The sequence below is a fragment of the Chionomys nivalis genome, chromosome 19 (genome assembly GCF_950005125.1).
Source record: "Chionomys nivalis chromosome 19, mChiNiv1.1, whole genome shotgun sequence".
Taxonomy (NCBI): Eukaryota; Metazoa; Chordata; class Mammalia; order Rodentia; family Cricetidae; genus Chionomys; species Chionomys nivalis.
Window position 1 is genome coordinate 32,203,004 of NC_080104.1, and position 25,716 is coordinate 32,228,719.

The window sequence follows — 25,716 nt, forward strand, 5'->3', positions numbered from 1 at the left end:
CCAAAGAATGAGAAATATGAAAGACTGTCTAGCTAACTTCAGCACTAGTACCCAAGAATACATGAAGGAAGGAGAGTGGGGGAAAGGGAGGGAGGGGTAACTCAGAGTTTCTATACCCAGCTGAACTACAATGGCAGAAGAGATCATTGTCCTATATTCACACTGAAGAATGAAGAATATAAGCACACCAAAGTGGACAAGGATGGAGAAAACTAAGCTAATCACCTTTGGAAGACAGCGGTCTGAATACCATGAGGCTAGAGAAACAAAACAGAGGACAGATCAAGCACGCTCGTTCTGAGCATGTGCTAGTCTAGAGATCGGCTTTATGCTCGTTTAACTTTGAAAACTAGATTTTTGAATCCTGACAACCAGGTTCTTCGCTGTGGAGAAAAGGTTTAATTACTGAGTAATGAGGAAAGGCTAGAGTGGACCCTATGAGACTAGAGCCAGCAATACCATTAAAAAACGTAGGCTAGATGTAGGACTTAATACACCCATAGAGGACCATAAAACTACACAGAAATGGGCGGATCTACACTGTAAGGGTGAGGAAAACGGTCCCTCAGCTAATGAGCACATGCCAAATCAAGATCTTGATAGCGCGTGTGTATGTGTGTTCCTGTATATCTGGGTTTATCTGGGTACCTATATGTGCATGTGGGAACAGAAGACAACTCTGCATCATCCTCCGGAATACTGCTTACCCACCTCCTGTGAGAGAGATTCTCTCACTACCCTGAAGCTCACAAATTAGGTTAGACTGGTTAGCCAGCAAATTCCAGGGATCCCCTGTCTCTGCCTCCCTACTGCTATGATTCCAAGTGTGTGCCACCACACCTGGCATTTTTATGTGGGTTCTGGGGACATGAATTCAGGTCCTCATGTTCATAAGTATACAGTTTACTGAATGAGCCATCCCCAAAGCCCCAGATCCTGATTTCTGAAACCCACCTGAATACAAAGAAGCAGGTTCCTTCAAAAAGTGTCCAAGTTCAGGGCCAGGAAAACACATGATTAGCTTAAAACTATTCTGATGCAACAAAGTGAAGAGAAACAGCTAGGGCACAGTAGGTGGATCAGCCCAATGGCCACAGCAAGACACATGCACAACTTGACTGACAAACCAGAGCAGGTCGTTATCTACAACTGAGTATAAAAACTCCAAATAACAAATGGAAAGACGATGGAACTAAAACAGCAGTAATTTCTGCAGGGAGCCATGGGGGTACTGAGTCAACGCTGCTGACGTTCTGATGAGAAGCAGGTCCTTTCCCTGATCTTAAAAGTCTTGCCCACCACAAGACAACTACTGAACACATAAAGAAGAACATCTTTACAGTAGAAAAGCCCGGCATATGCCAACTAAATACGCCACAGTAACTCGACAGACTCTCATAAATTGATCCAATTTGTCAGTTCTTGCCAACAGGCTGACTGCTGGCACTGTTAAAGCAATTTATGTCAAAGGGTTTGCAGATGGCACAATGGCACACACCCTTATGTAAACCATGGACTATGTACAGCCGTCAAAAGACTAAAACAGAAGCAAACTGTCTCCTGCGACTGTCTGTGGAAACCATGAAACAGGAGTTCTCGCCACTCAGTACTTCACGCTGACTGTGTTGTGTGCTCTCTACACACAACATACTAAACTGGCCCTGGGATTGTAAAACATCAATTCAAATATTACAGTTGTGACCTTAAAGATTAAAGGGAGGGATCTGAATATTTCCAGGCAAACTGCACAAATGGAGATGGACAGGGTGACATGCTACCTAAGGTTCTTTCCAAAGCCTTGGCAATCATTAGTTATCACCAACATCACTGCCTGTCAGTTATCCTGACTGCATCCTACCTGACACTGTTTAAAGAACCTATGCAATCTCTCCAACCCACCCAAAATAGCACCTTGCCATCAAAATAGCCCTGTAACCCCACCGACTGCCTGCTCTGTTTGGTGGCAGTCTATAAAATTTAAGATTTTTGTCTTTAAAAAAAAAAAAAAAGACACCCTGCCATCACATAGGACAGAGGATCTTAGCTGCAGCCAGCAGAAACAGATTCTGCAAGAACAGCTAGAAAAAATGATTTACTGAAAGATGATTTGGATGAATGCATGGGGCTGTGGTTGGGTTGAGGAACCCGGATGAGAAGATGCAGTGAGGAATCACAGAGCGAGGAATAAAGTGTCACATGACAATGTCATCTATGTCGGTCTGCCATCAGAATGACTATCTGATCCTCCCTCCCTTATATCTGATCTTAAATATATATGTATTTACTTGGAGCGAGGGAAGGTGCAATGGCGTGCATGTGGAAGTCAGAGACGACTAGCAGGAACCACTTCTCTGTGCACCATGACGGTTTGGGGACTGAACCAGATCACCAGAGTTGTGCACCATGACGGTTTGGGGACTGAACCAGATCACCAGAGTTGGCGGCAAGCGCCTTCACCTGCTGATTCATCCTGGATACAGAAATATGAACAGATCCTCTGTCCAGATGTCTTGCTAGATTTCCCTGTTATTTCCTTTGGGTTTTCTGGCATCTGAAAATAAAGAGGCTCCTATGCAAAGTACGACGTGAGAACAGTAAACCATAAAGCAAACCGCTGGCACTTTTAGTTTTCATAGCAAGGTGGAGACACTTCATTCCACCACAGTTTTAGCTGGGGGACGCCCCAAATACAAGGCATGAAAAACAATCTGCCAAAACCCAGAGCACACTATGAGGAAATACTTGGCCAAAATGATCTTGAGTGATAAAAATACAAGAATTAGTGTATGTGTGTATATATATTAGTATATAGAATAAGAACAAAAAATACATAAAGTAATGTGAGGTAAATCATTAACAAAAGATCATTATACTCTAAATGCTATGATTAAACTCTAAAAAACTAAAAAAGTACCAACCATACAATACAACTCCTGCACCTGAGCCTCAGGAATTATTGCATGAGAGGGGTGTGAGATACTGTCTCCTAGGTATGTCAAAAGCTACACTCATAGGGAAAGTCTCATCAGCGTGGCTACCTAAACATGAGCTAAACAAAGACAACAACAGACATGCCAGAGAGGATGGGAGGAAAAGGCCACACAGCCTCAACCTTACACAAACGACCAACAACTAAGGAATGCCAAGAGCAGGAGGAGACAATAGTCTTCCCCAGGGAAGAGCACACAATGTGGTATCCAATACCAGATGGTCAGCCAGCCCTAAAAACATACAAGGAACATACAGACTGAGCAGGTTGTACTTATACATTTACACACACGTACGTGCACATAACAACAGGTAATGAAAAAAGAGGCCACGAATTTGAAAGAGAACAAGAAAGGGTATATGGGGCAGGCACAGGAAGGAGGAAATTATCTAATTACAATCTGAAAAACAAAAATGATTTAAAAAATTAAAATGAATAAATGCTTTAAATTTTAAAAAGTAAATAAAAATACAAAGAACAGAAAGTAGCACAGGGAAAAGTGACCTACACGAGCTCCCCATGCTCTAGTACTCTGCTTTGACTTCGAAACAGCCTTGTTTAGCCTTGGCTGGCTTTGAACTCCCAGCAATCCTCCTGCCTCAATCTTCTGAGGCCCAGGTTTACAGGCACACACCAACATGCCCATCATCTCTAGAACTTTTTTCATTCTTAATCTCTCCTCACGTATTTAAACTTAAGATAATTTTCACAGAAATTCCTGATTTGCTTAAAAATATAGATACATATATATGTGTGTGTACATATGGACATATTTTTTTCATATTTGCCTGTTAGTGCTATCACTAATTTAAATGGGAGATCAGAGATAGCGTCACAGAAGGTGATCAGCTGGGATGGAGGAAGAAGGGAGCAGAAAGGAAGAGGCAGTGTTCAAACAGAGTAATACACACAGAACGGAGAACACACAGATCTGTACCACATACTGGGCATGGGGCGATTAGCGCTGCACACAGAGAACTCCCATGAGCATATAGGATACCTGGAAGAGCAGCAGCTTGAGAGGTTAGACTAATTTAGATCTGGACAGATTGAGAGCTGCCTGTCTTAATCACTGTTCTCTTGCTGTGAAGAGACACTATGAGCAAGGCAGCTATTATAAGAAAAAGGATTTAACTGGGGGCTTGCTGCTTACCATTGTTCAGAGGTTTAGTCCATTATCATCATGGCAGGAAGCAGGACGGCCTGCAGCCTTACCTTGGAGCAGTAGAACAGAACTACATTCTGAGCCACAGGCAGAAAGACAGACTCTGGGCTCAGCATGGACTTTCTAAACCTCAAACTCCAACTCCAGTGACACACTTCTTCCAACAAGGCCGCACCTCTTAACCCTCTCAAACAGTGCCACTCCCTGGCGACTAAGCATTTAAACCTAGGAGCCTATGGAGGTCATTCTTATTCAAACAGCTACACTGCCCATTAGACATCTGGATGATGTTATCAAGTAGGCAAGCAGAAACAGGTATTGAGGAAGAATCTGAAGATATCCAGTTATCCTGTACAAATCATGGTCAAAACCACAGAAGATAAACATATATGCACTGGGTTTTGATCCTACTGCGCGTACTGGCTTTGTGGGAGCCTAGGCAGTTTGGATGTTCACCTTACTAGACCTGGATTGAGGTGGGTGGTCCTTGGACTTCCCACAGGGCAGGGAACCCTGATTGCTCTTAGGGCTGACGAGGGAGGGGGACTTGGGTGGGGGAGGGGGAGGGAAATGGGAGGCGGTGGCGGGGAGGAGGCAGAAATCTTTAATAAAGAAATAAATTTAAAAAAAAAATAAATAAATCCTAAAAAAAAAACCCACAGAAGATGTACCTGTTACTAGTGCCTTATGGACTCCTACGGAAACACTTCTAACTAACCCATGGAGACACAAGCACACTCAGCAATAATTCTGAATTGCCTAGTGCTAAATCCAGTGAAACATTTCACTTCTGTTCACGACAGACTAGAAATCACTGAAATTTTATGGAGATAGGTAGACAGACACTGCAGTCCAAGAGGGCTAATCAGACATTGGAATGCTGCTAACACTATAAAACAATAATATTCTCATTGCAAATAAATTCCAACTTTGTAAAAATGTACCTGGCAGAAAGTGGCATTACCGCATAATCCTGAGACTCAATGCATCTGCTAGCTACTAAAGAGTTTTACCAAGATATATTTTTTCTTGCTTATTTCAGTAATGCACACTGAGGATTTTTATATACATGTTTATCTGCTTAAATATATTTCTGAAATTGCAAATGTTTGTACTAGATTGGTTTTTACAAGCACAATGCTGACTCAAAAGTGCGCTTTCAATATTAATAGTCATTGCTTAGCTGCTTTCCAAAGAAGTAGTGCCCATCTCCAGGGGCAGCCATACATGAAAGGCAAGGAAAAAAAATCATAAAGAATACAAATAACCAAATAATCAAACTACTTCAAAGAGTTGATTCCCCTCATATATGGAAGCTCCTTACAAATCAAAGCATTAAAAAATAAGCAAAGCTTAAAGAAAAACAATTATAAATCAAGTGGTCAGAATCTACACAAACCTACATTTAATCCATACAGTAAAACAACCTGAATTAAATAAAAGCAAAGAATTACTTTTCAACCAGTCTCCAAACCGAGCTATTTTGACAATGGCCAATGTGTTACTTTTTACCCATCAAATTAGAAAATCAAATTGCTCTATTTGCTTTTCTATTGCTATAAAAATAATAATAATAATCACTGACCAAAAGAAACTCAAGGGAGGATTTATTTGGTTTATGCTTCCAGGTCACAGGCCATCACTGAGGGAAATCAAGTCAGAACTCAAGCAGGAACGGAAGCTGAAATCACACTGATTTCTGGCTTGCTCTCTGGCTCATGATCAAGCTTTCTAATAAAATCCAGAACCACCTGCATAGGGATGGTGTCACCCACAGTGGGCTAGGCCATCCCCCATCAGTTATCAATTCAAGACAGACTGTCACAGATATGGCCGCAAACCAGTATGATCTAGGCAATCCTTGAGGTTTCCTCTTTCCAGGTGACTCAAGGTTGTGTCAAGTTGACAATAAAAACCAGTTTTTAATATTTTAATAGTACCTGGAAAACAGAAATGAGCTCTTTGATAGACTGCTGGGAGAGGAAGTGACTCAACTTTTCCAGGGCATTGTTCGTCACATCTCAATATTTTAATGTGTTTGGGTCCTGAGCCAAATTTAGAAATTAGTGTCAAGTCAGTCACTATACAGCTACACACTTTATTTACATAAATACTTAATGCTGTTGCTGATCACTGCAGGAACTCTAAAAACTCACCTATACATCGTAAATTGAAAAAAACGAATTCTGAAACCAGACGGTGAAATATTTGGAAATATATTTCCAAACAGAAAAAAAAAGTCTTTTTTCTTTCCACACGGAAAAATGTTCATAATGCAATAATATATACAGAATGACCCTCTGGTGTGTGTGTATGTATGTGTGTGTGTATATACATACACAAGCCATAAGAAGAAATATTTAAATTTTTGAAAACCAACGTTTTATTTGTATGAAGAAAAATAGGCAAGTTTCATTGTATGTTTACATGACCGATTTTAGTAGCATGAGTTTACTTTGTCATTAAAACCATATTCAGTTAAAAACAAACACCTCTGAAACAGTGGGACTTACGGGGAGAAGGAGGCAGAACTAGCAGGACACACTGAAGGTCTTCCCTTACAGGGAGAGTGACCTAGATCTCATCGGTGGCACAAAAACACTGCCACTCAGCTGCACCTCCAGCCCTTCCCCATTCCAAAATCCAATAAGGCAATACTTCCTCTGGGCAGTGGTTCTCACCCTAACACACTTCCTTATGACAGCATAGGGAACTGCAAAATAGCTCCTAATACCTGCTTTAATACAGTTCCTCATGGTGTAGTGAACCCAGCCATAAAATTATATTGTTGCTACTTCATATCTGGAACTTTGCTACTCTTCTAAATTATAACGCAATAGCTGATATGCAGGATATCTGATATGCAACCTCCCCAAAGGGGTCACAACCCTTAGGTTGAGAACTGCTGGTCTAAATGCTTATAAAAGCACATGCAAATATTTGATTAGCATCTTAATTCTCAGATCACATACAGTGAAAAATATAACAAGGAATTACCTCTCCAATGAAGACAACTATAACGCAGTCCAGCTTCTCTTCAGGATACAGATTATCAATAAGGGAATGAAGGGTTTCTATGAGGTAAGATTTAACTTCTCTCTTCACGGTAGGAATTCCCATTACTATTGAAACTGGAAAAAAAATACAGCAATTATGTAAAAAGATTTTATAATGACAATATAGACAAATATATAGGAGTAATTGAGGAATTCAGTTTTAGAAAGAGAAAAGAGTAAAAGGAAACATCTATAGTGCTATAATTCTCTTCCCTGTGGCTAGGCCAAGGGTGCGTGCAAACACAACAGCAAATAAGTGATAATAAAAAAAGACGAAACCTCATACAAAAAGCAGCCGCAAACAGCACATTAGGCCACAAGTAAAGGTCAGAGATGCTGACATATCTGTCACACAATGAATGTCTTCTAGATCAGCAGCTCAACGAGTCGTGCAAAGAAACAACAGGCACATGCTGCAGTTTGGGGACACATCACAAAATAACTAGCCAGCACTCTCTCCAGTGCCAAGAACCAGACAGAAAAGACTAAGAAGACATGACAAAGTCACAATGTAATGGAACATGGGATCCTGAACCAGAGAGAAAAATGAGCATGGTAAACTCTCGAGTGAGATCCATGACTCCTTAGCAGTATAGTGGCAGTGTGAACTTCCTGCCTTGGGTCCCGGTGTTGTGAATATAGGTGGGACATCTGAGGGTGCCAGGTCCTTGGCTGGCAGAGAGGTTGGTGAACCACAGGTGTATGCGACACATAAAAAGTTCCAAAATTATAGTTTCCACTATACTGCTTGTGAATGCAAACTGGAGCCTCCTGCAGTCAGCTCTATCAGGAGGTCCTCCTGGGGTCCCTAAGCAGAGCACCGTACTTACTGTAGTTAACTGGTGATTTATAATCACATGCGATCTTATAGGTTCTTCCTCATGTGCAACTGAGAGAATTCAGCACTGTGATCCTAACCCCATTTTTTTTTTTTTTCATTTTGTCACACAATTTTATCCGGCTCAGTGACTTGAGGGATTTCACGTATTGCATCATAGAACTGACTATATTGCAGTCTTTCTTTAAAAATTGTATCTTGGAACTGGAGAGATGGCTCAGAGGTTAAGAGTATTGACTGCTCTTGCAGAGGTCCTGAATTCAATTCCCAGCAACCACATGGTGGCTCATGACCATCTGTAATGAGATCTGGTACCCTCTTCTGGCATGCAGGCAGACATGAAGGCAGAACACTATATACATAATAAATTTTTAAAAATGTTTTTATAATTGTATCTTAAAGTCTTAAACTAAGTATTATACATACACCACAGCAAATAATTAAATATTAAAAATAATTCTAAACCAGATGTGCTGGCACACACCTTTAATCCCAGCACTCAAGGGGCAGAGGCAGGCAGATCTCCGTGAATTTGAGGCTCCAGAAAAGCCAGGACTACATAGAGTCCCTGTCTCAAACAAAACAAAAATGAAAATCATGGAACAATTTACTGGAGATGCTAAAAAATACTTAGACTTCTAAAACTGAAAAGGAAGCTAAAAGACTACAGATCTACCTTGATTCTGCAAGTGATGATACTAAGAATCAAGGGGTAAGGAATGTCCCTAAGGTCCCTGTCTTCCACTCTAGAGATAAACAGTTCTGCACCTATTTTAAACAAAAAGCAATATTCCAGGTGTTAGGCATAAGACAGGAAATAATCTAAACACCTTTGCTTTCATGAGACGTATAAGAGCTGAGGAAGAACATTCCAGAGGAGCAAGCAGCGGGACGCTGAAGACACGATGATCTTGACATTATCAAGAGCTAGCAGGACCAGAAGAGATCTAAGGCAGAAAGGGCCTCCATGGAGAGAATCAGGGGTCAGGTCAAGCATACCAAACTGAGTTCAACTCTGAGCAGAAGAGATGACATTGGGAGGTTGTGAGCATGGAAGTCACAGTTCAAATTCTAAAATTTATTTCCTTTAAGCCAGAAAAAGAGAGTAGAGACTATCCAAAGGTAGCATTCCCCATCTTCAAATACTAAGTCTACTTTCAGTTATACTAAGCTCGTTCTGCTTTCAGCATCATTGTTAGTTTAGCCTTTCTTGTTTCCTTAAGATGTGATGCTGGTCAGTTGCTCTTCATTCTTCCGTCTTCCTGTAAAAACTGACGGTCCTGTAGCGCCTGTGTCAAGACCATACATGAGCTGGGAACTAAGCTGAGACTTATAAACACAGAGATACACAGAGATGGAGACACGGGTCATCCTTCATACAAGAATGCCAAACGCCTGGGGCGTACTACACCACTATGCTCCCTTTTTTGTTTTTTGGTTTTTTTGAATATAGTCTGAGAGTTCCATGAGCCTGTTCCACTATGGCCTGTCCCTGGGGATTTTAAGGTATTCCTGTCTTATGAAGGATGTCATAACTGTCACAGAACAATTGAAAGCCTTTACTGATCTAAGCTGGTCCGTGCACCAAAAGACTGCAGTAGGCTGCAAAGCTGTACAAAAGACCAGCAGAAGCAAAGGCTGGTGATAATCATTATAATTTAGAGGGGCTTTGGCTAACTGCTGTTTGACTAATTTAAGACATTTACAACCTTCAGGTTGAGCAGAGTGGAACTCCACAAAGCAGGCTCGCTGCTCAGGAGCCGCGGAAGGGGCCCCACTTAAACAATCTTTTAGGGAATTTGGGTGTAGCTTTTCTCTCAAACTTTCTGCTGAGTGGGGGCACAGCATCCTTGGGGGTATTTCACAGTGACCCTTCAGGGGGTCTTGGTTCACAACAAAGTCCTAGACTCAAACCCCAAAGTCAAGATACCTTTTATGCTGGCTTATCTTCGCAGCCCATACAATAAAATGTCTCTTCTGTGTATATATTACTTTTTGAATATATTACTATTTTTAAAAACTTTAATTCCAGTGCCTTGCTTCTAAAAGAACTACTAATTGACTGGTCAATCCTCGTACAAAATAACTGGCACCCATTTTCAATCTGCCCTCACCATCAATCTCTTGCTTACTGCCGGCCAGTCTTCCAAGGGTGCTCTCCCAATGTCTCCCCAATTCCCAACATCTCAGCGGGGCCTCCACGTGTAAAACCCCACCAGTTCCATTCCACACTCTACTCACTATACACTACAGGAACTGGGCTGAAAATTTAAAAACATACACACAGAGAGAGACAGATGGACGGGGCCACAGAGACATCTTTGAGACAAGAGTGCCAAGAATGCCCCCTTTCTATCCATGTCTCAGCATTCCCTTAGTTCCCGATCCCAGCAGGGCCTCCACTTGTAAAATCCTAAACAATCCTGTAAAATCCCAATGGTCCTGTAGCTCCCTTGTCCCTGCGTCTCTGTCTCTGTGTCTGTCTGTGTGTGTGTGCGTGTGATTTTAAGTTCATCTACTCTCTCACAACTGCTCCTCTACCCGCACCCTCACACACTCTTCCCACTTCACGTAGCAAACATGATCTCTGTACATTTTAAATCTTAACTACTTTTAAATCTATCTGCAATCCTTTACTGCAGTGCTTCTCAGCCTTCCTAATCTGCGACCCTTTAATACAGTCCCTCGTGTTGTAGTGAGCCCCAACCATAAAATTACTTTTGTTACTACTTCATAACTGTAATTTTGCAGCAATTGCTATGAACTGTAATGCAAATATCTAATCTGCAGGATATCTGATAAGTGACCCCTATGAAAGGTCATTGGGCCACCAAAGGGGTCATGACCCATAGGTTGAGAACTGCTTCTTTAGTAGCTTCCTACAGTTCTGACGCTAAAAAGCCAAAATCCTGTTACTGATCTTGAATCCCTACAGTCTTTGGCTTTATATAACATCTCCAGCTTCCTTTGTTTGATATGGTTTGTCTACCCACGCACTTCACTTACATTGGTCTTCATCTATTTTCTAGAATAGTTCATGCTCCCTTCCACCACAGGGCTTTCCCAGTGCTCTTGATTTTTCTCACCATGGTGGAAAGCAGAATGACTTCAGGATGCCCAGGGTCTAACACCTAGAACCCACGAATCAGTTGCCTTCTGGATGCAAGGGGCTTTGTGGACGGGACTAAGACAAGCACGGGATGGGAAGGTTATGTTGGATTACCTGGTATGCTCAGAATAACCAAAAGGGTTCTTACAAAAAAAAAAAAATAAGTAAAAGGGTTAGAGTGAGAGGAAGTGGTACAGCAACAGAAGGAAGAGGCTCAAGGAAGAAATTTGAAGATACTACACTTTGAAGATGAAGGAGGGGCCCACAAAGGAATATAGGCAGACTGTTGAAACTATAAAAGGTCAGGAAATCGATCCATCCCTACGCTCCGAGGAGTGTACCCCGTTGGCACCTGCCCGACTTTTCCCACTTCTGCTCTCTACAACTATAAAAGATACAACATTTCTGTTGTTTTAAGTCCCTGAGTTTGCAGTTTGTCACAATGGCAACAGAAACTAAACACCCAAATTTCACCAGTAATCCCTTGACTCCGGTGTCAGGTTGGTACCCCCTCACACACTCTCAAACTATCCTACACATCACTAATTAGTCATGTATCTTCTGCTAGACTGGAGCTCCAAAGGCTAGGAGTCACACTGAGTCCGTTAGCCTAAGTACAGGGTGATGTACCTGGCCCGGGGCAGGTGCCCATGAACTCTGAGGCCAGGAAATGCACAAAGACTCACACTGTGCTCTCCTGCAGTCAAGAGTGCCCTTCTGGCAGCCAACCTGGCCAATGTTTTGCCAGCCATCTGCTTGGTACTAAATAAGTCTTTTGTTCTGAAGGCCTGGGCATTTCTTCAATTTAAAGATCCCCCCCCCCTTTTAATTTATCCAACAGTGGAAGGATTAGGTCACCAACCCAGCCACAAAAACCTTTGAACTACAATCTGTCCTGTCTGCAATATGTGTTGGGGTAAAGGTGGTGCAGAACTTGTGGGAGTGGACAGCCTATGACTGGTCCAACTTGAGACCCATTTCACAAGAGGGAAGTCCCACCTGACACTACCTGGAGGGCCAGGAACCACAGTTTGGATTGCCCAGAGACCTAGGATAGAACCAGATATGACTGACGAATCATACTGCTATACCATAGACTGAAGCCGAGCACAAGCATCACAGAGACGCTTCATTCAGCAACTGATGGGAACAGATGCAGAGACCCACAGTCAAACATTAGGCGGAGTTCAGGGAATCCTGTGGAAGAGGGTAAGACAGGACTGTAGGAGCCAGAGTGGTCAAAGAGGCCTGAAAATGGCCCACAGAATAAACCAAACAGGACACAGGGATTCACAGAGACTGACCCAGCAATCAGGGAGCCTGTACGGGTCTGACCCAGGTCCTCTGCATATGTGTCATGGCTGTGTAGCTCGGTCTTCTTGTGGAACTCCCAGCAGTGGGTCTCTGACTCTTCTGCCTGCTCTTGGGACCCTTTCTTCCTAGGGAGCTGATTAATCCAGCTGTGATATGAGGGTTTGTGCCTATTCTTATTATAACTAGATAAGCCAAGTTTGATTGATATCCCCAGGAGGATATGCCTTTTTCTGGTGGGAAAGGAAAAAGAGTGAATCTGGGGGAAGGACTGGGAAGAGAAGAGGGAGGGGAAACTGCAGCTGGGGTGCAATATATGAGAAAAGAATCAGTTTTTAAAAATGTACTCATTTCCTTCCTGGAAATCTACTGGGCAGACGTGCATCTGTCATCTCCTAGCCTTCATGTGGTTTCTGCTGCACTCTATGCAGCTCTAGCTTGCTGACCGTCAATTTGATTGGGGGAGTGGGGCATTTCCCCGCCTTGCTTTATAAAACTGTAGGTGAACCCCAGGACCATATGCATACTAGCAAGAGCTCTACCACTGAGCACCCCAGCTCTCTCTTTAGAGACAGTCTAAGCTGCTCAGGCTGATCTTCAACTTACTCTGTTGCCCAGGCAGAGACTTTGGCCTCAAGAGCTTCCTGCCTCATCCTCCTGAGTACCTGGGAGTACCTGTCTCCAGACCCAACTTACTGGATCAACTCTCAGAGACCATGCATCTGAGAATTTCAACCGTTAACTACTATTATGAAAACCAAATATTTCTAGATGATCTTTTTTAACAGTTGGGTACTGTTTTGTGGGTTTTTCTTCCCTGCCCTCTAAAATAAATCACACAATTTGCTCTACCAGCTCAGTTTTATGGATCGCCAAGTTACTGGCCACAGCGCTGGCTGCCTGCCTTCTTGCTGGGTAAGCCCTACTTGGAGATGAAGGCCCTTTGCCATGTGCTTGCTGTGCCTGGCTACCTCAGCTGCCTCCGTAAGTGTGTGGGAAGATGGAGCCGTGGTAGTTCCTGGATTTCAGAAGCCCAGCTGGGTTTCTTCTTAGGACCATCACCACCTGGAGTGCTGTCCTCTGCCCCCAGCCAGTGGAAAGTTTTGCCGCAGTTCTGTAGTTACTCAGCCTGACTACTGAGGAACAGAACTGCTAGCCAGCAGCAGCTCTCCTTGCATCCAGACAATGGAACCTCGCAATGCAAAGTCCCTACCTAGGTTCTGGGAATCCACAAAACGTGAATTCCAGAAATCATGTACAAAACAACTTTTCTATGCATGTTTTTCTAAGTAGAGGCCAAAGACTTTTTAAGGACATCCTAAGAGTTCTTAGTTCTAGAACCACTAAAAACCTAAATCTAAGGATTTAGGAAAGAGAGGTTTTTATTTTTAAATTAAATGTGGGTTCTCCCCATACTCCAAGCTGCCTTCTATTTCTAACTTTCAGAAACAGCATCCACTTTAGAGGAGTGTAGACTATTTTAAAACTAGGTGGTCAAGATCTTGAAATGTTTATAATGGATAAAATGAATGAGACAAAAGAAATACCTTTAAAGAAAGAGTGTCAACCATCAAACCATAAGGGTTTATTATACAAGAACCTGATGGAGATCTTCAAAGTTTCAAATGACTTGAGGGGAGGGGGCTTGAGGGAGACAAGGTCTCACTGTGTAACCCTGGCTGATCTGGAACTCATGTGATCTGTCAGCCTCTGACTCCAAAGTGTTAGAAAGACTTGTTTTTTAATATATAAATTTGTTTTTGTTTTATGTTCACTGTTGTTTTGCCTGCATGTTACGTCTGTCCGTGTGAGGTGTCAAGGCCTGAAACTGGAGTTACAGACAGGTGTGAACTGAAGTGTGGGTGCTGGGAATTGAACCTGGGACCTCCGGAAGAGTAGCCAAGTGTTCTTAACCCCTGAGTCATCTCTCCAGCCCCTAGAAGACTTTTAAAATGCTATTTTCTTTTCATGTATTATTCTCATTCATGAAAATACAGTCTAAATTCCATGACTGGCCTTGGAATCTTACACAAATAGCAGATATTACTGGAGGATGTCCATGTTAGCTTTTAAAAAGAATTAACAATTGATGTTCTAAAGAAAGTAACTCAGAGTGTCCTATATATCATGTACGTATATTCTGCCCCTGAAGGATGCCTGGCCTTGGTAAACATTTCCTAAATCAATACAAAAAAAAAAAAAAATCTGAACACACTATTTTAACATTCAACCTCCACAGGAAGATCACACATTATTATAGATTATTTATAAAATAGAAAGAAGAAAGAACCAAAACAAAATAGGTGCAGAGGGTTATACTAACAGTTCAAGTGATGGGAGAAAACAGGACCCTAAAGAGGAAGATTCTTAAGATTCCTACTGAATCAAAACCCTACAGGGCTGTGGGAACAACTCAGCAGAGGAGCGCTGATATAGCATGCATGAGGTCCAGGGTTCAAACATGAGAACTATGAAGAAGAAAAACCAACTAATCAACTTTTCTTAAGTATTAACACAAGGGCCGGAGAGACAGCTCAGCCATGAAGAACATATGTTGCTCTTGCAGAGGACCCGGGTTCTATGCCCAGCGCCCACATGGTGGCTCACAACCATTTATAATCCCAGTTCCAGAGGACTCGATACCCTCTTCTGACTACCTTCTGAAGGCAGCACTCTTGGTTTCACATGGGATATGTTCATACACATCAAAGAAATATTAAAAAAAATTAACACACAAAAATGAAATTCAAACTTGAAAGGATGATATACACCTATAATCTGAGTTACTCAGGGGGTGAGGGGGAAGGAAATGGGTTCTGGGAAAGTTTGGGCTACACAGTGAAACCTCATTTAAAAAATAAACAAAGGAAAATGAATTTTAATATCTCTAGGAGTAATCATCTTTTGGGTTTTTTTGTTTTGTTTTGTGTTTGTTTTTTTGTTGAGACATGTTTTTCTCCATGTAACAATCCTAGCTGTCCTGGAACTAGCTCTGTAGAATCAGGCTGGCCTTGAACTCACGGAGATCTACCTGCTTCTGCCTCTCAAGTGCTGGGACTAAAGGCATGTGCCACCACTGCCAGACTGTTTCATCAATTCTGAACTCTACATTTTAAAATACATGAAGAAAAGGTCAAACTAAAACATCCAAGTTCAATTAAGTCAAAAATTTTAAATTCGAGCAAAAATTGATAACTACAAAATATAAAGTATATATATATTTATATTTATAATATAAATATATAAGGTATATATCAAGAGGTCCTATAAGGAAAATTCAAGGGCTACAAGGGGAGAAGGAGAAAGCAGAATATTCAAGTGTTATCTCAGGGAAAGCTCATGAGAGTTAGAGATGCCTCTGCCTAGGGAAAAGTGGCGCAGACTAAGACAAACCCCCTGACAGGACTGCAAAGATCCATTAGTGCTGGGATAGACATAGGGGTGAAGGCCATCCCTCTACCACCCCATCTTTAAAACAGAAAATTTACAAATGTTTAAGCATTCGTCTGTCTGAACTACATGTCTACTGAATCCCAATCTGATATATGGAGAAGAAATGTCCATATCCTTTCAACAAGCAGTTTGGACTGAACCCCCAGGTCACTGTGCAGAGATTTGGAGCCCATGGGAGGTGGGGAAGGTCACCATACAGTCCTGGCGGGGGTGGGGGTATAATCCTTTGTCCTACCAGACTTCCTCCTCCTAGCAGTCAAAATCTCTTGCCCAATCACAGTTCAGATAACAGGCACACAGTGCACGTACCTCCCGTTCTTCCATTGCCAATCTGTACCGCAGGCTGAAGACTTCCTTCATTTTGCAATAAATGAGGCAAATGATAATAAATGCTTGGCACTTGAAGGGATTTTTTGCTTGTCAACTCCTTTAGTAGCTTTATGGTATTATCTGAAACACAGAAAGACAATTAGATGACCCTTACCTTATAGAAGCCTCTGATTTTCTCTCTTGAAAACCAGCAAACGCTTACGAGAATTACAAATAAGTGGGCTCTAAATGTGTCATCTACATATGAAGTCAACCACAAACACAATGGCCACCACCAAATTTCACTCTCCTGTCTTATATGTAGCCCAGGCTCGCCTCAAATCTGCTACGAATCCATCTCAATCCCAGGCACGTGCCACTGTTCCAGGCTACCCTTCATTTCTATTATGCATTAACATTTCACCAAACTTTTATACAGAAATTATATTTCTCCAAAAAAATGTAAGTGAAAAAATTTAAACTGCTGAAGCAGAAAAAGCTCAGCACCTGTCAATCTTCAAGTGGTTTCAGTTCTCATCTAGGGGAGCCAATGACTCACTGAATAGGATATGGAGTAAAAGCTTCTGCTAATTACACATATTGCTTTAAATTTTCATCAAATTGAAATTTCACTTTCTAGTAGAAAGGACTTGTGACCACACCACCACTAAAATTATAACAAGAGGGCTGGAGAGATGGCTCAGCAGTCAAAAGTGCCTGCAGCTCTTCCAGAGGACCAAGTCCCAGCACCCAGTCCCAGGAGATCTGATACCCTCCTCTGGCTTCCTTGGGCACGCATATGGTACACGGACATACATGCAGGGGAAAAAACACCCATACCAAACTCACATACATAATATCATACATGAAATGAAAGGTGAAGCTCACGTGTAAAGAAATCCATGCTATCACATCCTATTTCCACCCAGCAACCAGAATCAGCTTGAATGATGCTTAAATGTCAGTCATGGTATAATCATTGCTCTAGACATTCAGCAGAATCAAAGGCCTTGAAACAGCCTGTCCTGTGACTCAGGCATTTCCTCTCGATGGTTTTGGCTTTTACGCATTCAACAAATACTTAATTGCTTTCTGTCTTGTTCCAGGGATGGTGCCACATGTCTGAAAATCACCGGTCAGCAAAACATAATCTAATGAAGATCAAAAGGGCTGCCAGAAAAACAACCAATTGATACACAGAAATGTTTCTCACAGAGCTGTGATTTGGAGGAGGAAAAATGACCCAGGAAAACATTCATTTGCTAATTATAGAAGGAAATGCTTAATTTGCTGTGGTTATGATTAGCATATTCGCTATTAAAGTGTTTTACCCAGGGTGGTGAGTGCACAGCTCTAATCCTGAGCACTAGGGCGGCCGAAACAGGAGAGCTGCAGTCTCAGGTCAGTCTGTGCTATGGAGGAGCTCTTATCCCAGTAAAATAAAATTTTAATGTAGATAGCATTTTGAAGAAGGTCAGACATTGTGGCATGAACCTTTTATCCCAGCGCTCTAGAGGCAGAGGCAGGCAAATCTCTGTGAGTTTGAGACCAGCCTGGTCTACATAGCAAGTCCCAAGACAACCAGAGCTACAGAGAACTGTCTTAAACAAAAAAAATGATAATGTAAAAATGCTCAATAGTATAATTTCAAGAAAATATTTTGAAAAAAATGTATAAGAAAGACTAAAAGAAAACAAAAAAATGTTGTTAATAGAAATTGCTGATCGAACTGGAGCCTTCTGTAATGGAAAACGCTCTAGTGACAAAACATACATGCGCCCTCAGGAGGAGAGGGAGAAACACGAAACTCTGAAAACGAGGTCAGGTGTTGATATCAAGATGAAAGGCATCCCTGCCTGGCTCTGTTTAGAGTACACGAAGCTGAATCTAAAATACCAACCTGGAAAGAGCAATGGGGCCTGGCGCACTGGAATAAACACCAAACAAATGGATTATCCGAGGCAAAAAGCACCACAAGAGAGAAGCAGTTGTCCTCTGACTGACCAGAAGACCCCAGGAGAGGCCCAGACACTTCCCAAGTATGCACGACGATAAGCCAGGTTTCTTCCTGATTATCAAGCAGAAGCAAGAGCAAGGATTGCTCCAAGCAGCTCATAGACTTCCTCAGAGGCCATCTAAGGTCTAACACCGGCTATATCATAAGCATACTGAAAGAAAAGTTAAAATTCATTTTTTTTTTATTTTTAAGACATTTATTTAGGGGGTGGAGAGTCAGAGGACAATGAGAGAAACTGATTCACTCTGTATACTATGTGGGACCTGGGGATTGAACCCAGAGCTGTTAGGCTTGGCATCAAACTTTCTTTAACCACTGAGCCATCTTGCCAGCCCAAAAGTTAAAATTTAATCTCCTTACAAATGCTTTCAAAAGATACAGTCTTTTCACTGTTACTGATGAAAGGCACACACCTGACATAACAGTGTCTGTCGAAATCAAATTCAACAATTAATAAAAATGCATGTATAATTCACCAGAAGAGCAAATTTTGTGTGATTTTTTTTTCTTTCTGAGAAGGGCAATACATGTTGACTGGCATGTTCACAGAACTCTCCAGTCACACACTCCGTAAAGCCCCTGAACGTACACTCATCTAAAGTACCTGAGAATGTATTCAGTGCGGCCTTACTTCCATTAGTTACCGCTCCGACGCGGCGAAACTGCTGGACAATGGTGTTCAGCTCAGAAGAGCGCTGAGATATCCTATGTTCAGCTATGCGAAGACGTTCTTTTAAAGCAAGAAATTCTCGTTGATAAGCAATGAGTTTTTCTAGAAGCAAGACAAAAAAAATCATTAGTATGATTTGTCTTTTAGTGTATGTCTTTAAAAAATAATAACACACTTCTACAGTCTAAGGCAGTGGGCTAGGCATGACCCTGGAGAACCTACTTCTGCCAGCTTACTAACCCAATGTACTCTCTAACACGTTCTAAATGCTTATCCTTCTACCCACAGATGAGTATAGTTCTCCCTCATCAAAGAAGCTTTTTTTTTTTTTCAACAGAAGGAAAACTATTACAGATCCACAACTGGCCAAAATGCCAACGTATGAGGGAAATTTTGCAAACCCCTCACCCCCAGATAACTAACTATAGGCAGTCAACGGCTGGTGAGGGACGGAGAACCAGTTTTCTGAAGGGATGAACACCATGATAGGTTATCCAACCCCAAATGGTCAGCCGTAAGGACAAGTAGGAATACATTTAGGTCCTTGTGGTCACACAGAAGCCTAGGGGAACCAGGAATGCTAAACACACAGGGCTATCGCTGTATAGCCTGTGTTCAGCCCAGAAGTTGGGAGCAGATTTGGTTAACAGCCTGGTGACCTTTCTGTGTGGCCAGACCATACCGAATGCTCCCCTAGACCCTTGAGTTTGTCTGTCTCCGTAAATCTTTGACTTGCTATTCTCCCCACCCCCACCCTGCTGTATCTTGAGCTTCTTTTAGTTGTTCTACAGAACACATCTTTATGAAAGATGTCACTTGTTCTTTACAGAGAGTGTCGATGTAGTCATGTCTTCAGCTTTGCTGTGCAAATAGGATTGAGTTAATTATCACCAGGAAGCTTCTTCCCAAATGTGTGTGGTAAATATGCTTAAAATAAACTACTTGAGGTCAGACTCTCAAAGTCTGCACCAGCACTGGCTACTGAGTCATGATGACCCAAACTGCCTTCTTGCCTTCCTCGGACCATGACTCTACTGGCCATCGTGGCCACAGAGAACCCTGTAAATATGCAGATGACGAACACAACAGACACAGCAGGCTGTAAATCCACACGTATAAGCATGTATACAACATATGCCACAGTGATCATTAAAGAAGCAGAGGACATGGATTTGAAAGGGGCTGGGGAAGACAAGGGGCCATTGAAGGAAGGAGGTAGAGGGCTGAAAGTGTTATAAATTGTGGGACCCAGAGCAGCCTGGCCACATATGGGGCCCAGGCCGCACAGCTGCCATAGCAGGCAGCACCCGGTTCCAGGTGTCATAAGCTGGCACTACAGAAACAGACCATCCAAAGGAAATTCCTAAGATTTCAAGCCTTGTAGATAGGATCACCTGCTAGCACACATCCATCGCTTTTCACTAGGACACGCCTAGACAAATGTCAGTCAGGGATCCTGAACCTTAGAAATCCCTCACCCCCACCTTTGCTACTATTAAAACCCAACCCCAACTGAGCTGGGGCTCTCTGATCACTCCAACACGCTGGACACACAGAGGGTCCAAGTGTGCAAACTTGTGTGAGAACAAAGGCCGTTTGCTTCTGTACACAGGACTCGGTCTCCTAGTTGGTTTTGTGGAAACTCCATTTTATTTATGGCATAACATAAATAAAATACTCATGTATAAAACTTGCAAAATAAAAGCTTAAATTAAAAAATAAATTATCTATGCAAATGTTTTCAAGGTTTGAAGAAGTACACTTCTAAAAATAAACTAATAGGACTGCAAGAACAGAGACATAATCAAAGTCCATGTTCTGCAAGAAAATACCACACTAGAACTAAAGATCAAAACGGGTCCTCACTTGTTGAACCACAGAGCCCCTACTAACTTAGGAACTAGAAGAATGTCATCACTCTATGGAGCTACACAGTGAAGCCCTGTCTGAAAGAGGAGGAAGAGGAGGAGGAATAGGGAGGAAGGGGAGGAGGAAAAAAAGGAAAAGGAGGAAGGGGAGGAGGAAGAGAAGAAGGAAGGGAAGGGGAAAGAGGAGGAAAAAAGGAGGAGGAAGAGAAGGAGGAAGAGGAAGAAGAGTCAACGTCACCCACACACCCTCTAAAGCTGGTGCTAAAAACCTGTGAAAGCACTGATCACTGCCCCTCATTCAGGCGCACACAGCAAACTCTTAAGAAGTCTGTGGCAGGGTAATTAGCTGGCACAATGCCCTACTTTCCTGACACTGAGAAGCAAAGCAACACAAGCATCTGTATCCCCCAGCACACACACACACACACACACACACAAGTCTGCTGTAGGAAGGACAGAAATCAGCAGGTACTGTGACCAGGAAAGGCTTTTAAGGAAGTTCACGGTGCCTCTGTGTCCCATTTACCGATGCAGATGACGCGGTTTAATGAAATTTCAAACTACACATTCGTGCCAAAGGCACTTTTTTGTGTAAATTCACAAGGAAAAAAAATGCTAAGATATCATTCACAAATACAAAAGTAGAAAAAGTTGAGGTCCCAGCTTCTCAGAACGCTGAAGTAGGTTTACTGGAGGCCAGGAATCTAAAAAACAACAACCTGACAACAGAGCAAGATCGCAGCTCAGAAACAGAGAACCATCAGAGAACCATTATCAATAACACTGTAATGGTTATCGCAGGAGACAAGATTTATGAACAGAAACTACTGAGGTAAATTGGCGGGGCAGAGGATAGAAATCACCTCTTACTCCTGAACAGGAGGACCCAGTCCTGCCCAACAGTTCTCCCATAAGCTAACAACAACCTCAAGTGAACACTTTTCAAAATGACAGCCGGGGAAGGAGGCTTGTGTGTATTCTAAAATTTATCTAGAAGAATAACACCTTCCAAAGCATCTAGAAAATATGGACAGTATGGCCTGAGATCAGATCCGATTCTAGGGTGGCCCCTGAGTCTGGAGACTGTGGACAAGCACATCAGCCAGCCCAGCAGCACCTAAACCAGCAGCCTAAGCCTAATATTTGTCCCCTTGAGACCCAGGCAGGGCCTACACACTGGTTTTTTGAATGCTATTTGCCACTAAAAAGAACTAGAACTCCTTGGAGAAAAATAACTTCAAAGGAATAATACTAAAAGACAAAAAGGGAGCCGGCGGCATAGCTCAGTGGATAGAGGCAGTTGCTTGCTGCTCAAGCCCAGAGACCTAAGTTCAAGTCCCAGGGTCCATTTAATGGTGGAAGGAAAGAATCAACTCCACAAAGATGTCTTCAGGCAAGCTGGCCTCCACACCGCCCGCACAATAATAAATTAAAAAGAAAATTTTTTTGAAAGGCAAAAATGACAAGACATTGTCAGAAGGACACAAAGCTAGAATACCTAAGGGCCTTTTCATTAGCTACAGTGGGGCAATTTACAGAACAAAACTAAACCACTGATAGATTACAACCCACTGAATAAAATCAGAATCAATAAGTTCATACCAACAAGAGAGTAGAACCTCTCAGATGAAGGGGCAGAGTATCTTACAGGAGAATGCCAGTTGCTGACGGTAGGAGGGATGACCAACCGCTCAGAGTTCCTGGTCTGCAACCACCATAGCAATCACTGATTCAGGCAAGAAACAAACATGGATGCTGTAACTCTCAGATGCACATCTGGTAAGGAATGAGGTACTTACATCATCTCAAAGTATCTCCTCACCAAGTACTTATTTTACCCCAGAACAAATGCTAATTTTAGAGTGGGGAAACTTGGCAGGCGTCCCTTATGGAAAGGGAGTGGTCAAAGTTCACATCAGCAATAACAGGGCCAAGCCTAGCACCTCCTGCAGAGATGCACCAAGAACACACAGGGCTCATTATTCGGTGTTCCTGCCAAGCCCATGTAATCTCAATCTAATCTGAAGGAAACAGCCGACTCTACAAAACAGAGAATGTATGAAACACACAGCGTGTACTTCAAATGATGGGAAGGTCATCGAAGACAAAGACTGTGGAAACACCCAAGATTAAAATGGCAAAGTGCATAGCACAATCCTGGATGGCTCCTTAATGGGATTAAAGGAGACAAAACTAAAACAGTATCAGGGTCAGGGTCAGAAAATGTAGAAGAGACTGTGGGTTCTGGGGGCGGGGGGCAAGGACACCACACTTGTGCTTCTGGAACATCAGTGTAGAGAGGGCCTGCTGGGTCCATGGGTAAAGTCACACTAGAGTTTCTGACCTCCCTGATCCTAGAGCTCACACAACCACCCTTCCATATTAATGAGTTCCCTACATCAGAGCCTGGAGCAACATTATATTTTAATCTAGAAAGCCAAGAGCTTTCAAGAAGTTTCTAGAACAGTCTTAGAATTTTTCCTATTTATATTTCCCAGGAATTGAGTTCAAACTTTAATATACACAAAAAACTCCTCCAAAAGACTCATGTGTTTATACAACCCCCTATTTTCAGCATCTGTCACAAAATTCCTGTATTTGCTTTGTTTTCAATCATTTGCTTTCTGCAGGGGGCCATGGCAGGAACTGGGGGGGTTGTCTAATCCCATGGGCAGTGAATCTGCTCACTGTTTTGTTTCCATTAGAGACAGAATCGAAGTATAAAACTCCCGAAACACGACATAGTTGGTGTTCGCATGAGAATGGCAATTTTCATGCGAGTTGATAATTCGAAATAACACTTTTGGACTCACTGTAGGGGAAAAAAACTGATATAAATGGGCAATGCTATGAATGCATAAAAATAGAACAGGAATCTAAAACCTTCTAATTAAGATACGGGGTTTACTGCTGAATTTCGTGAATGCTATAGTTAACAAAACTTGTTTCCACTGTTTGGAGGGCTTTGTTTGTTTTTTATTTTTTTTTTTTAAGAAGTTAAATTTTATCAAACTAAAATTCTGGTTGAAAAAAAAAAATGTTGACTAACTTGCTTTGTTCCCGAATGTAAAAAGGTGGAAATAAATGGAGAAGGACATGGCTACTTGTAAAGTATAGAGATTTTTGTTGTAGAAATAAGGGAGAAAGCAGGCAGGGGGAAGAGTCCAGGCTGAGCAGGGCCGGCACACTAAACCATAAAATCACAGTGGATGGGGAGAGAGAGCAAAGAGGAGCAACTGACCAAGTGAGGCACCCTTGGCCAAGAGACCAGCAATTCCGAAGTGCCTGAGTTACACAGAGATCAGGCTGGGGGGAGGGAAGTGGAAGGCCCGCTCCCAAAAGAGAGGAATTAAGGGGGCGGAGTGAGAAGTGCTGGGAGGAGCTACAGGTACAGGGTGGGGCTTGTCCTGGGTTTGCTTCCTAACAATCCCTCTGTCCTTGGGTGTTATATTGCATTCCTTCACAGAGAAAAAGGAAACACAAACAGACACACACACACAACTCTGTAGCACCATTATAGAGCTTGTAGACTTACTTTTCAGAAACCCACTATCATTGAAAAGTATTATATTTCGTTTATTTTAAAAGATTAGCATTGATTGTTTTTAACCAACTTAAAACTGAAAGCTAAGACTTGAAGAAACTGGAGGCAATTTCCCATTTACAAAGCTCTAAAATATGCTAAGAGAAGGGGAGGGAGCATAGGGAGAATGAAGAGAGGAAGGAAGGAGAAAGAAGGAAAAGAGGAGGTAGAAGAAATAAAGGAACCTGGGATTCCAAAGGCAATTTGAAGAGCCAAAACACACTGTAAGCAGAACCCAAACAACACAAGTGGAGAGAATAAATGAGTATTTAACAGACCCTTGGGAGCTGCTTTTGCAGGTCCACAGTTCAAGAGGAGCAAGATGAAAACCTAACACCTGTATTCTCACTGTCGGTCTGTCTACTTTGGTCAGAATCCAGCCTTAACGCCACCTAGGTGTGTCAATCACTTAAGGAAGGTCTATCTAAAAACCGGTGATGCCTAAACTATCTCCTTTCTTTTCCAGACTGAAAGCACAGAGATAAAATTGTCCTAGACCTGTGGTTACTTTGGATTCCAGGAAAAAGCACACCTGGCAGAACAGACAGGCCAGGTCATTCTCCAAACAGCAAGACCATGCCTTGAGGCAAAAGTAAACTTACAAAAGCCAGATAGGTCTGATTTAAGCAATAACAGTACTAACAACTTGAGACCACCTCGCAGGACCAGATCTGCAGCAATTAGAGCATCTTGACCGGAACTGCGTAATTCTAGCTCCAGGTCAAACGCTTCTCTATTTAAACCTAAAGCCCAGTCAGGATCCTGAAGATGACCTTGGGGGTCGTCCTTCCTCGACACTTTTGTTTCTACTTTTTGCCCTCCTCATGGAATGACTGGCCAAGTCTAGGCTGGCAGGGGTTCGGAAGTCCTGACTTTTATCCTTAAAAGTTCAGTTTCAAACTGACAATCACTAAATAGAACAGACAGACAATGGTCATAAACAATGCCAGGTGTCTCCATTCCCCCAACTTCAACCTCCAGGTAAGGCAGCAGGGAGGGCTGTTAAAACCAGAAACACTGATTCAGCAGGAGAGGGGCAGGGCCTGGAACCTACTGACCTTCTCGGAAGAGGCCAAGACTGTCCTCAGATTCCAGATCCAAGAAGCCCAGAGTTTATGGAAGTCTCTCTCCAAGCTCCCTCTTTATCTCCTTCCAGTTACCCACAATCTAGGGGACCCACAGACAGAAACTAAAATGTTTAGGGCCACAAAACACAGAATGGTGTAGAGAGGTGTTCTCAAAGTAACTGGCACACATCTATTTCAAGGATATTTTCCAAGGGTTCTGCAGAATAACCTTGTAGGACGCACATCACATAAACAGGGGCTCTGAAGACCCGCCCATGCTC

General features: G+C 42.4%; 1 protein-coding gene across 2 annotated transcripts in view; it reads right to left on the reverse strand.

The window, feature by feature from the left end:
- Window positions 1-25,716, reverse strand: part of Mgat4a (alpha-1,3-mannosyl-glycoprotein 4-beta-N-acetylglucosaminyltransferase A) — a 90,899-nt gene that overhangs the window by 33,176 nt on the left and 32,007 nt on the right. Inside the window, exons 3-5 of one of the 2 annotated variants that reach the window (XM_057794464.1) lie at window positions 18,879-19,019; window positions 16,231-16,371; window positions 7,152-7,285 (exon numbers count right to left, since the gene is read on the reverse strand). In XM_057794464.1, the coding sequence (XP_057650447.1) occupies window positions 7,152-7,285; window positions 16,231-16,371; window positions 18,879-19,019 (416 nt within the window). Of the gene's footprint in view, window positions 1-7,151; window positions 7,286-16,230; window positions 16,372-18,851; window positions 19,020-25,716 lie in introns of both variants that reach the window. The other variant, XM_057794463.1, reaches the window with a different exon arrangement.